General features: G+C 41.4%; 1 protein-coding gene across 1 annotated transcript; it reads left to right on the top strand.

Annotated features, from left to right (window-relative positions):
* Window positions 1-562: 562 nt before the first annotated feature.
* On the top strand, window positions 563-4,658 carry LOC115732563 (disease resistance protein RPV1-like). Its single transcript, XM_048280681.1, has 8 exons — window positions 563-1,071; window positions 1,291-2,422; window positions 2,560-2,835; window positions 2,938-3,766; window positions 3,830-3,933; window positions 4,134-4,196; window positions 4,317-4,449; window positions 4,516-4,658. Exons 1-8 carry the CDS (start codon window positions 563-565, stop codon window positions 4,656-4,658), a joined length of 3,189 nt encoding a protein of 1,062 aa, XP_048136638.1.
* Window positions 4,659-12,576: the final 7,918 nt, after the last annotated feature.

Genomic DNA, 12,576 nt, shown 5'->3' with positions numbered 1-12,576 from the left:
CAATGCTGCAGAAGACGAAGACCATTTTTTCTCATTTTCACACATTCAATAACCAAAGATATTTCCTGATAAATCGATAAGCACATCGACTGAGAGGAGGCGAATTTGTTGTTTTAGGAAAAATTATTACTATCATTTTTGTTTTTCCGAAGGACGTGTAGAATACGTTGCTATATTGGAAAACAGTTATGCAGAATCGGTATCTTCTATTAAACAGATATAAAAGAATTAATGAGATAGAAGAGATGCAAAACAAATTCATAGTGGTTCGGTCTTCCACTTGGCTTGAATGGATGATCTATAAACTCAACCACCTCTCACAAAACTCATTCTCTTTCTACGATTCCATGACATTGCGGACTCATATATTAATCATAGATTGACCATCTATGGCCCGTCGCCTAAACTAGGCGGGCCATCTCCGTAAAAACAGCTCTCCGATCTCTTTAGCACAGCTGGCTTCATTTCCTAATCCCCGGAGGTTATTGTATTGAGAGCCCACGCTCAGATCCAAGCACACCCAAAGCAAACTTTCCTGAGAGAAAGAAAGGATTCAATATCCATGGCGTTTGAAGATCCTACAATGGAGAAAGGGACAACTTCGAGGGCATCATCCGGACCTTCGTATGAGGTTTTTCTAAGCTTTCGAGGACCCGATACCCGTCATGGATTCACCGATTGTCTTTACCATGGCATGACTAGTGCCGGGATCCTCGTCTTCAGGGATGATGAATCCCTTCGCGTTGGCGAAAGAATTGGTGGTGAACTTCTGCAAGCAATTGAGAAGTCCAAGATCTATATTCCCATATTTTCCACAAATTATGCTTCGAGTCATTGGTGCCTCCACGAGCTCACATACATGGTAGAGTGCACCTCGAAATCAAATGACAGCAAAGAGATTCTGCCCATTTTCTTCAATGTGGAACCTGCTGATGTCAAACTTAAAACAAAATTATATAGCCAAGCCCTTTCAAAGTATGAGAAGCAGTTTAGCACTGAAGTAGAGTCATGGGAAAAGTCTCTTATCGAGGTGGACGAGATTAAGGGGTGGAACTTGAAGAAAGATGAAGGGTAAATGTCTTAAACTTTTCAACTGTCATCTGTAGATTTGCTTTCCTCCCCAGTCTCGTTATTGTATTATTGGTGATATAGTCATGTAAAAGAAATGATCGTTTTGGGGTCTAGATTTCTTTTGTGTAATTTACTCAGCATCTGATGGCAATTGAGTCACTTAGCTAGTAGTTCTACAATATAAAAGTTATTGCTAACATAGTTGTTACCTTATGGCAGCCAGGGAGATCCGATCCAATCCGTAATTCAAACTGTTTTGGTTAAGCTAAATGTCAGATTTAAAAATGTGACTGAACATCTAGTTGGAGTTGATGATCGAGTACATTCTATAATCAGAATGTTGGATGTGGAATATGATGGTGTCCAATTTCTTGGAATCCATGGAATAGGCGGGATTAGCAAAACGACACTTGCCAAGGTTGTCTACAACCAACTGTCTTCTCATTTCGAAGGTTGTAATTTCCTTTCGGATATCCGAGAGTCATCCCAACGCCGAGGTCCGGTATATTTGCAAAAACAATTGTTATCCAAGTTCTTGGATTCTAGATCTGTCGACCAAATTCATGATGTTGATGATGGTACCAACGTGATTAAGAGAGTACTTTGCAAAAGAAAAGTGCTCATTGTTCTTGACGATGTTGATGATAAAGAGCAACTCAAAAGTCTAGCAGAAAAAGGTAATTGGTTTGGCTCTGGTAGTAGGATAATCGTAACTACTAGGAATAGAAGTGTCCTAATGGCCGAGGGAGAAGTAATAGGCGAAGTCCTTGCAAAAAAGCCTACAAAAACTTCAACTTACGAAGTACAAGAAATGGAATTTGAGCATGCTCTTATGCTTTTCAGTAGGCATGCCTTTAGAAGAGACTCTCCACCATATCATTATGCTTCCCTTTCGAAAAATGTTGTCTCCACTTTGGGAAAGCTTCCTTTAGCATTGGAGGTTACGGGTTCATTCCTTTCTGGTAAATCCAAAGCATTATGGGTAGACACATGCAAGAAGCTACAAAAAGCTCCTCCCATGGAAGTCCAAAGAACATTGATGATAACTTATGAAAGATTAGATGATGCACAAAAGCAAGTATTTTTGGATATAGCTTGTTTTTTTGTTAATAAGAATAGAACATACCCCTTCTACATGTGGGATGAATGTGGATACTACCCACACAATGCCATTGAAGCCCTCTTTCTCATGTCCTTGATTAAAATCAAAGATGACAACACTTTTTGGATGCATGACCAAGTGCGCGATCTCGGAAGGGAAATTGTCCATCAAGAGAATTTCAAAAATCCTTGCAAGCGTAGTAGAGTGTGGAATCACGAGGAAGCCTTGAACATTCTGAAGCGAAAAGAGGTAAAAAATGGAACCACTTTTTTTCCTGTGAATTGTTGAAGACCATTCTTGCAAAAGGAAAAGCTAATCGCTATTAGCGCTTCAAATTGTTTGCTTTTAATCTTCACATGTGGACTTCTTGGTGTTTTCATTGTCAGGGAAGTGAGGAAATAGAAGCACTGTCACTAGGATATCGTGGAGACGTTGTAACGCAAGATGAAGTCGCTAATTTACGAAACCTGAGGTTCTTTGAAGGGAATGGGGTCTTCCTTGCTGGAGACTTTAATAATCTTCTCTCTCGTTTAACATGGCTTTCTTGGCGATGTTGCCCTTATGAGTTTGTGGCGACGAACTTTCATCTTCCTAATCTAGTCATTCTTGACGTTTCATGCAGTGATATTTCAGAGAAATGGATTGGTTGGAACCATATTAGGGTATGATACAAGTCCCACTCCTTGTACACGTATATCATTTCTCCAGTCCTTTTTTGAGTACCGATTGTTTCTTATTTTATATTTTATCAAATTGTTTTGCAGGCGACAAGCAAACTTAAAGTACTAGATCTCAGCTATTGTAACTACTTAATGAGAACACCTGATTTATCTATGTTGGTGTCCTTGGAGAGATTGATTCTTGAAGGCTGTTGCAACTTAGTTGAAATTGATGCATCCATCGGTAAATTAGAGCATCTAACCGATTTGAACTTGAAGGGATGTGACTCTCTTGAAAAGTTGCCTGAAGAAATAGGATGTCTACAAGCTTTGATAGAGATTGTCATGCCTAATACGCTACGTAGACTTCCAGAGACGTTTGGTAATTTGCGGTCATTGTTGACCTTTGATATGTCACATAGTCGGATTAGCAAATTGCCATGCTCGATTGGAGGGTTGGTGAAACTTAGGCGGTTGAATTTATCTGAGTGTACGAAGATAAAAGAACTTCCAGATTCGATTGGGGAATTGCAATCATTAGTGGAGTTGGATTTGTCATCGACAAGTTTGGATCACCTACCTGATTCAATCGGCAATTTAAAGCAACTGAAAGTACTTAGGATAAACCGCATAAGGGGGATAACAAGATTACCAAGTGCGATCGGGTTGATGGAGATACTTGAAGAGTTGGACGCTAGTGGATGTGGCAACTTGACCGGCGAAATCCCCGAAGAAATTGGGAGCCTGTCTTGTTTGAGAATCCTGGACTTGTCAAGCACTAAAATATCTGGATTGCCTAATTCAATTGGCAAACTAAAGCAACTGAAAGTACTTAGAATAAACAACCTAGTTGGGATAACAAGATTACCAAGTGCAATCTGGCTGATGGAGAAGCTTGAAGAGTTGCATGCTAGTAGATGTTACTTCATGAGAGGTAAAATCCCCAAAAAAATTGGGAGATTGTCTTATTTGAGGATCCTCGACTTTTCATACACAGGTATATACGAATTACCCACCACGGTGAGTGGTCTCTCCAATCTCCAAATACTTAATCTAGAATCATGTCCTGGAGGTGAACAGTTGCCAGAGCTTCCCCCAAATGTGACTTGTCTAAGATGAACTCCTAAGACTGTCCTCTCAATTTCGACCCAGCCGAGGTAATGAGCATTCTCGCCGGTGGCCCTACATTTCGTCCCCCAGCTCCCTTCTAGTTTAGTAGAGTCAGAAATTGGAAATCTGGTGATCGCACAGTCGTAGAATGTTTCTATTTCTGAAAACTTGTCAACCTTGCGATTGGATAGTTGTTTGATGTCGGAATTTCCTGGTATATTTTGGGCGGAGTTGGAGGTCATCCATATGCAGCTGTGAGTTCCTCCCAAAGCACTTGATGTGTCGCACATGAGGAATTTGCAAGAGGTTCATTTGCTTGGATGCGGCCTTGAAGAATTGGGATCCCTTCGCTTCCTATCGGTCGTAGATTGCAGGTCCATGAAAAGGATGTCAGACTTACGGAAATTGAGAAAGCTAAGGAAGCTCAGAGTAGGAGAATGTCCAAAGCTAAGGAGCGTGGAAGGTCTACTGGGAATCTTCGCAGAAGTGGTGGATTCACGATTGCAGGTCGTTGGAGAGTTTGGCTGACACCATAAATATGGATTTACAGTGTTCCACTATTGACGGTTGCAGGCGGTTGCCCAACCGTAACAGTTATTGAAGATGTCGTGATAACAGATATTCGGTGTTTCCTGGACTCGACCACGCTGCGTATTTTTGAGCTGGTTACACTGAATCCCACACCGATGAAAGTCCGGCAAGGGTTCGAATCATAACACACACTCTCTCAATATTATCCAGTTAAAGTGGCTCCGTTCACAACTTATTTTGTCTGTGTATCTCAATTTGGAGTTCTGAGTGAGAATCTCCTCCTCGATTTCGCGAACTTCGAGTTCGGCATGGCGAATTTCGAATCCTTTTTTGTTTATCCGCATAGGTTAACCACCGAACCACTTTTGTTGGTGAGTAACTTTATTTTTTCTCTCTTTCTAGATTCTTGAGTTTTCTTTTTCATTTGTGGCGCCGTTTTTACTTAACAACAAATCCACCAAACCATGACCATATCTTCGAAACACTTTACGTGTTGCCAAGGTTGAAGTCGGGGAGACTGAGAAGAAACTTGTTTTAGATGCTGAAGTGCAAGGCAATGAGCGACATTTAAATTAGGTTTACCAACTAATTACACTTTTAAGCCAAACCCATGGGCAATAATTCACTAGTTAATTAAAAGAAAAATACATATTAACTATTCAATTAATTAATTGATTTTAACTACCAGTCTTTCTTCCCCAAAAACCACGGGTGCACCTGGATTTCCTAGGTTCTGAGAGCAACTTGAACCTTAAATATTCGAAAAATATGGTATTATCTTAGTTCTTCGAAGGACTAAGCATCTGAAGTACCTATGATAAATTTAGCATAGCAATATTGCAGAAGGCGAAGACCTGATTTCCCTATCCTAGTTTTAAAATTTTGAGATTTTTGACATTAAATCAAGACCTGGATTCAAACTCCAAGAAATTTCAAAAAGAGAAATAGCGTAAAGTTCAAAGTAAAGAGACATCCTCATACCCATCAAAATTTATTAGCCACAATGACAAGAAAACAACTAAAATGACAAAACAAAAATTAATAGGATTAAAAAAAATAAAAAATTGCAAAAATTGCTTGCATCAGCAATTTTCAATTAAAATTGATCGGAATGACTAAATTGAAAGATTTGGAATTGAGTTAGCATGCGTATGATATGTTTAATTTTTTTTTTTAATTCTCCAAACTTCTAGGATGTCTCATAAATCGTGTTCTATTTTTCAGCATATCTTTCAAATGAGACTTATGGACAAGATTTTTCTTAACAATGGTACACCACATGCCATTTTTTAGGGATTTTGACATAAATGATCCCCGTTTAAAATGCAATATGGTCCTTGAATTTTAAATTTATTCAATATAGTCCCTGAATTTTATTTCAATGTGCAATGTTGTCCCTGAACTTTAAATTTATCTAACTTGATCCCTAAAATTTTGGATTATATTCAATCTAGTATTGAACATTTTTATATAATATATAGACTAAATTGATACAAAAAATTTTAAGGATTACATTTAACAAATTTAAAGTTTAGAAACGAAATTACACATTTAGCTAAAGTTTGAGACCATAATGAACAAATTAAACATTCAGGGATCACAATACATATTGGATCAAAGTTCATGAATCAATTATGTAACTTTTTCCTTTTTTTAATACAAATCTTCTTTATTTCTCTATTAAACCACCAAATCCCAGGGATGAGCAAGATGAACCGATTGAACCAAGAACCGCATAGGCCGGACCAAACTAGCCGGTTGGTTCTAGTTCCTGAGGTGCCGGTCTAGTTCCCAATTCCATAACATCAAAACTAGTGATTTTCGGTCCGGTTCCCGGTTCCGTGGTGGAATCGAACAGATCGGATCGAATAATTTTCATTTTCGCTAATTTCTTTAATGTAAACCTAAACTAGACCTAAAACTAATATCGATTCACACCTCTTCTTTCTCGGGCAGCCTCATGCGCATGCCTCTTCTTGCCCCCTCCTCTCATGCCTTGGCCCTCTTTCACAATATCACAATCACAATTCATGCCTCGGTGCCTAGGCCCCCTCTCACAATTGAATCAACAGCTAATCAGAGGCAAACCCTAATCGCCTGCCAAGCCTCGCTCGACACTTTTGTCCTTTCGCCTCTCAAGTCTCATGCATTGCCCATTCCCTCCCGCTCGAGCTCGACGCCTCCCTCTGGCGAAGTAAACTGGTACGTTTGCTTGCTTCTTGCGATTGTTGAGGCTTTATGATCTTGTGGACGCATGTGAATGCAAAGAAGTGAATTCTTGATCACTTTCATTGCTAGTTTAGTAAAGGGATTGTGATTTCTCACTAGGGACTGTTTAATATCTATAATTGCAACTGTGGAGTGAATATCGCAGATGCAAGCCTTTTCTTCTTCTATTAGAAAGAAAAGAGAGGAAATACAATTATATCAAGTCTTTTAGTAAAATGGACTGCAAACCGTGTCCTGAACAATTTCGTAAACGGCGTGCCATTTTTTATTCGAGCCTTCTTCTCTTAAATATGTAATTTTGCATATATTATCAATTATATATTAAAAAAACTCAATGATGACTTTTTTTTTTCCTCCTCCTTCTTCTATTAGGGATTCACGATTAGATTTTTTTTTTGGGCTGCCTGAATATATTAATTTTGGGATATCTAGGTATATGACTTAAGTAAATATATTTTTGATAAATTTACTTTTTGACGCCTAACTTATTGAGAATGTTTAAAATTTACCAAGTGCATGTCGAGATGGCGTGTCGGAATGCTGGATTCGCGTGTCACCGTGGTATCCGGAGCGCCGACCACGTGCCGATCGCATGTTGGAGAGTGTCAGAGAAGACATGGAGACTCCCGGAGAATGTTTGTGCTACATAGGTCTCCCTTATGATTACATGAAAAATATTTCTATTTTCCAGTTTTCTTCACTATTTTTCCTCCCCTCGATTTTCTTCACCTCCATTTTTGTCTCACCCACCTTAGAATTTATCGACACAGAGACGAATACGTCATGTTACGGCCCGATGAAGTTCATGATCATGCCAAGTGAAGGATCATACCTTTCCGTCATCCTTGTCGTTAGAAGACTCGGCATTCTCATCTGTTGTTGGTTTCGGAATCAGAATCATCGCAGTATCATCAGCATCGGCATCGGCATCAGCGTCGGCATCAGCATCATCACCTTCATCCTAAATCCGAAAAAAAATTATTTGCGCCGCCCACACACCCATGTACACAGGTTTGGTCAAGAACCCTATCTATCCAGGAAAAAATATGCAACTGCATAAGAGATTCGATTAGTGATTTTCTGTCAACTTAATATTTTTCAGTGCATATTCACGTACTTGTTTGTCAAAAGAGTACGTCAGACAACTCAGGTAGCACTGAAAAATATGAAGTGATTCAGTCTTAGAACTTGTATCGCTCTCCGGACTTTGCTGTACACATCAACTTATGTGTCCTGTCATCTTACTGGTGTGTGTGTTAGATATGCCATGCCGCTACTACTATTAAATTAGTTTGCGCCGTTTGAAACGAACTTCTCGAAGGCTTCTCATTCATTTAATAAGAAAATTAGAGATTGAATTCGATCATAGTTTGACTCCCAAACAAAAAATATCGATTGTGCATAGTTTTGCGTTCACAGTTCTCACTACATTTCTTCGTGTTTAGATATCGAGAGACATATAATTTTTGGGCATAAAGCAATCACATCGGCCAAAGCATGGATCCAACTATGAGTTTCGCACAATATGCGAAATGCGTCCTGAGCTCACCCTTGCGGTTCTAAAACTGAGCCCTCGCAAGCCTGGACCTAAGCTACCCAAACTCGGCCGAATGAAGAGAAAGGAAGCGTGGCCATTCGAGGAAAATCAGGGAAAACCAAATCGGCCAACGCCCATTTTCGAAGCCAATTCCCAATCTGAAAACATAAGAGGGATGGAAGGTCTCGTTCAGCTGCACATGCCCAGAAAGTGAAGGCGGAGAGAATCAAAGAGGGAAAGGAGCGCGCAGTTGCCATCTTGAAAAGGGAGCAATCTCGGCATTCAGGGACCGGAATTCACGGCCGAAAGAAAAACAAGAAAATCTGGGCATACAAAAAGCAGAGGATTCTCGGCCAAGTGGGGCGGCGATTTTTCAGCATATAATCATCACCAAAGAGAGCTTTTTTTTTTTTTTTTTCCAGGTGGAACATTGCCAAAGAGAGCTTGAAAAAGATGGATAATTGCCCCAAAAAAAAAAACAATCCACACAATTGTGTCAACCCAGTGCTAAATAATTTTTTGCCAATTCAATTTTTAACCTTTTGCATCTGTGCCAATTTAATCATTTCAATCAATTTTAATTGAAAAATTCTAAAGTGATACGGTCGGCGCCGACATGACAAATTTTAACGATATTTCAATATTTTTCATTTGTATTTGTTTTTTATTCTCTCTCTCTCTCTCTCTCTCTCTCTCTCTTCTTCCTTCAACTAGTTGCCGAACCTCGATGATTGGCTAGAGTTGTGGGCTGATGAGTTCGGCCTCACCAGCCACTAGCGTGGCCGTAGTGATGGTGAGGTCATCCTAGAGAGGTCCGGCCTTGCCATCCCCCGGGCAAGGCCAAACCTCACAGCCCCCCGGAAGGCCGATCTCACCGGCCCACATCGGCTAGAGTAAGAAGAGAAGAAAAAAAAGAAAGAAAAGAAAAAATAAAATAATTTGAAAATATTAATTGAAAATTGACACGTCATCGATGTTCGTCAAAACTGGTTAGAAGGACTAAATTGACACAAATGCAAAAGGTTTATGACTGAATTGGCACAAATGTAAAATATTTAGGAATGAATTAACAAGAGAAAGATTTGAGACAAAATTGGCACTACTACATGTTGCACGTCGAAATCCTTCGACCGGGCTTTCTTGGTTATGGGTTCCGGGCCCAAAAATGACTATAGCCCAAAAAGGGTTGCTAACGTGAGAATCTTTTATCGAACTTAATCCGTTCGTTTTCCGAAAAGGAGTTCTGAGTCAATTTTGGACAGAGAGTGTCAAATGCGGTAGATTAACACAAGAGGCACGTTACAGTCTTTCGACAGCCCAAGATGTAGCAAATTTCGACACGATTCTGGAATTAAATCGACGGGATCGGGGCAATGATGTAGGACACAATGCTGGAATTTAATCAACAGCACTGGACGGGGGATTATAGGACACAATACCGAAATTGAATCGACGGTCTTGGACAAAATGGATGAAGGGTGCAACACCGGAATTTAATCGACGGTGATGAACATAGTGAGCAGATGTCGGAATTTAATCGACGACACCTAACTCAGGATATGAGACTCGCCGGAATTAAATCGACGACGGGAATCCGAAAAACTATAGCTAGGCTAGGCTAAAGGCTAAGAGCTAGTTGAAAATGCAAGTGTTTTTGGGTTTGTTGTGTGTCTTTGTATCTTGCCACCGTGAGATATTTATAGGCATGCTCTTTGGTAACCGCCGAGCGGTTTCTTCCTTTAGCCCCACGCTTTGCCCTTTTCCATAAGCCACGTGGATGACAGTTTCCCGGTCTTCGCGCTTTTTCTTTTTGCCTCGTGGGGATTACCGCCAATCTTTTAGCAACCGCTTCGATCGTGGCCCTACTCCGCGCGCTTTTCTTGCTCTGGAAGGAAGTGGCGTCAGAATTTTCCCCGACACGTGGCACCCTTTTTGATTGGCGGGTACCTTGCTTCGGTGTTCCTTCCCGTAGCTGATTATCACCCCCTCACGTGCTTGTCACGGGCTTTCTTGGAGGATTATAGGTGTCAACATATGCCCCCTTTTAAAAGATGTAAACCGATGATTTACCTCTTTTAAAATATTTTCCTCCGATTTGATGGTCCCCAACTGTAAAAATGATGATTACGCTTTTCCTTTGATCCCTTTTCCCAAAATGCAACCCTTTTGACTTCGTACCGTGCATCAGCCCTTTTCGTCTTGCTTTTAAGGATCTTGAAAAAAGCTTCCAATTGTCTTCTTTCTTCATCCAAGGTTTTTCCTAAACCCCAAACCCCTTTTCCGAGCATTCCAAGCTTTCATGGCGACCGAAACCCCTGAGTTCCTTCCTTACCAGTTCATCACCCGCTTCGATGGGATCATCAATAGTAATGATGCTGATCACTGTTTCTTCAAGCTATTGAACACTCAACGAGAGTATGCCGGTCTCATTCTTGGACCCAGTCTCCACGACCACCACCACGTTCCATCGTCTCTTCAATCTTGCTTCCCAATGCGGACGAATGAACAACTTCCTATTCAAGCCTCTCCACTAAAGGATATTTGGTCCATGCCGGCTCAGCGATTTAGGAGTTTTCCATCATTTGATGACGGGGCTTATACCTGGTTCCAAAGGCTTCAAGAGGATACTCCAACAGTTGGTCTTTAGGAAACGGCACAGATAAGGACGGCGATTGAGGTTAGCATGTTGTCCCACGATTTGAATAGAAGCCTACCGGGGTCCGTTACAAGCTTCTAGTCCTCCTCTACCAATTGCTTTTTCTTCTCATGGGGTCCCATGTCCGTAACCCTTCTAGATACCTTTGCTATAGCTGGTCTCTCCCCTTATGGGGCCTCTGTAAAAAATCTGGGGAAAACCAAGGACTGCCCCATCTCCGATGATACTCTTACCTACGGGAACTTCATTGATGCTTACCGTAGAACATCCGGAGCTGTTTTCCTTGAGGAGCGAACGGCCTTCCTTCTTTTTTGGCTGTCGAAGTATCTATTCTTTAGTCCGACTCTTAAAGTATCCAAGGACTATTATGACCTTGCCTTACTTTTAGCAAAAGGGAATCTTGTCGCTCTTGGCCCTCTTGCCTTGGCGTCTCTATATAGAAGTATTTTTTATGCTGCTCGACTAATGTCAAATTTTGATGAAGACAGTATGCTGTCAGGTCCGCTTTGGATTCTTCAAGCCTAGGTCGCATTCTATTTTCCTTTCATGTTCGAGAGCGTTCCTTCTTTCAATCCTAACATGGTTCCTTTAAAACTTGGCATACGATCGCTCCAAGCTACCCCCTCAAAGGCTCCCGGTGATGTTCAACCTTTCCGGTTCTTTCTTCGACGGCTTCTGTCTTATGAGGTTGATCAAGTAGATTTCTTTCCTTACCGCTCGGGCGAATTCGACTTTTGTTTCAGCTCTCGAACCTTAAAACGGTTCAATCATCGTGACTTTTAGACCTTTGTCTTATTCCCTCAAGACCTTCCAATCCGACTATGTCTTAAGGGAAGGTTCTATCCTGGTTTTGAACCATATTCTCCTCATTACTGCGCTAGGCGGTTCGGCCTCCGACAGGCGGTGCCTATGCCTATCCCTTATCTCATGGATTTCCCATCGATGGATAAGAAGGTCTATAACATCAAGGTTGATGGTCCATTTGCTCGCTGCGCCGAGATTACGACTATGATGTATCGGCGGTTTTCGAGGGACATCCCAACAACACTACGCTCTAGTCCCGGTGTAACTTTTGAGTTTACAACCTGGTGGACATCCTTTGCCTTCGAGAGCCCTTTTAAAGATGCCATCTCGTCCATCCTCAAGAGTAGCCGGATCTGACCCTTCGATCATACGTTGAAAAAAATCGGGAAAAAGGGTACAACCAGATCCCCCTCAATTGGTGGTCGCAAACGTCCGACGATCGTTTTTCGTAAGTCTCTTTCTTCCTAACTTCTCGGTGTTACTGGCCCGTAGTGACCGTACTTTACCTTTGCTGCTAGGCGACGACTCAGATGATGAAGGCGATAAGGAAACGCTCACTTCTCTTAAACGGCAAAAGATGGGAGCAAAGAAGAGCAAATCTCCGATGGGATCTCCAAAAGTTCCTCAGCATGTCGAAGCACCTCCAACCGCTTGTCTTGAAGATCCTTTGGTGGGTCTTGATCCAACTGTTGGGGGCCCAAAGAATATTGCCGTTGCTGGAAGTTCGTCCGACCTTGCGGCTCCCTCGCCTATAGAGCCTCAAAGGGATCCTTCTTCGCTAGCCCTTGCCATTGTCCCGACTTCGATGGTCGAAGCTCCTTCAAAGGTTGAAGGTCCCACAACAATTGAAGATCCTTCATCTATGGACGTTATCTAG

This window comes from Rhodamnia argentea, chromosome 6 (genome assembly GCF_020921035.1).
Source record: "Rhodamnia argentea isolate NSW1041297 chromosome 6, ASM2092103v1, whole genome shotgun sequence".
In the NCBI taxonomy this organism is placed as follows: Eukaryota; Viridiplantae; Streptophyta; class Magnoliopsida; order Myrtales; family Myrtaceae; genus Rhodamnia; species Rhodamnia argentea.
Note: the sequence above shows the minus strand (reverse complement) of the source record. Positions and strands in the feature narration are given on the sequence as shown.

Bases quoted from the DNA above. Each gene is read 5' to 3' on its own strand.
- LOC115732563 (XM_048280681.1), top strand. From the start codon at position 563: ATGGCGTTTGAAGATCCTACAATGGAGAAAGGGACAACTTCGAGGGCA. The intron at 4,197-4,316 runs GTGAGTTCCTCC...CGTAGATTGCAG, and splicing joins GAGGTCATCCATATGCAGCT to GTCCATGAAAAGGATGTCAG. The intron at 4,450-4,515 runs GTCGTTGGAGAG...TGACGGTTGCAG, and splicing joins TGGTGGATTCACGATTGCAG to GCGGTTGCCCAACCGTAACA.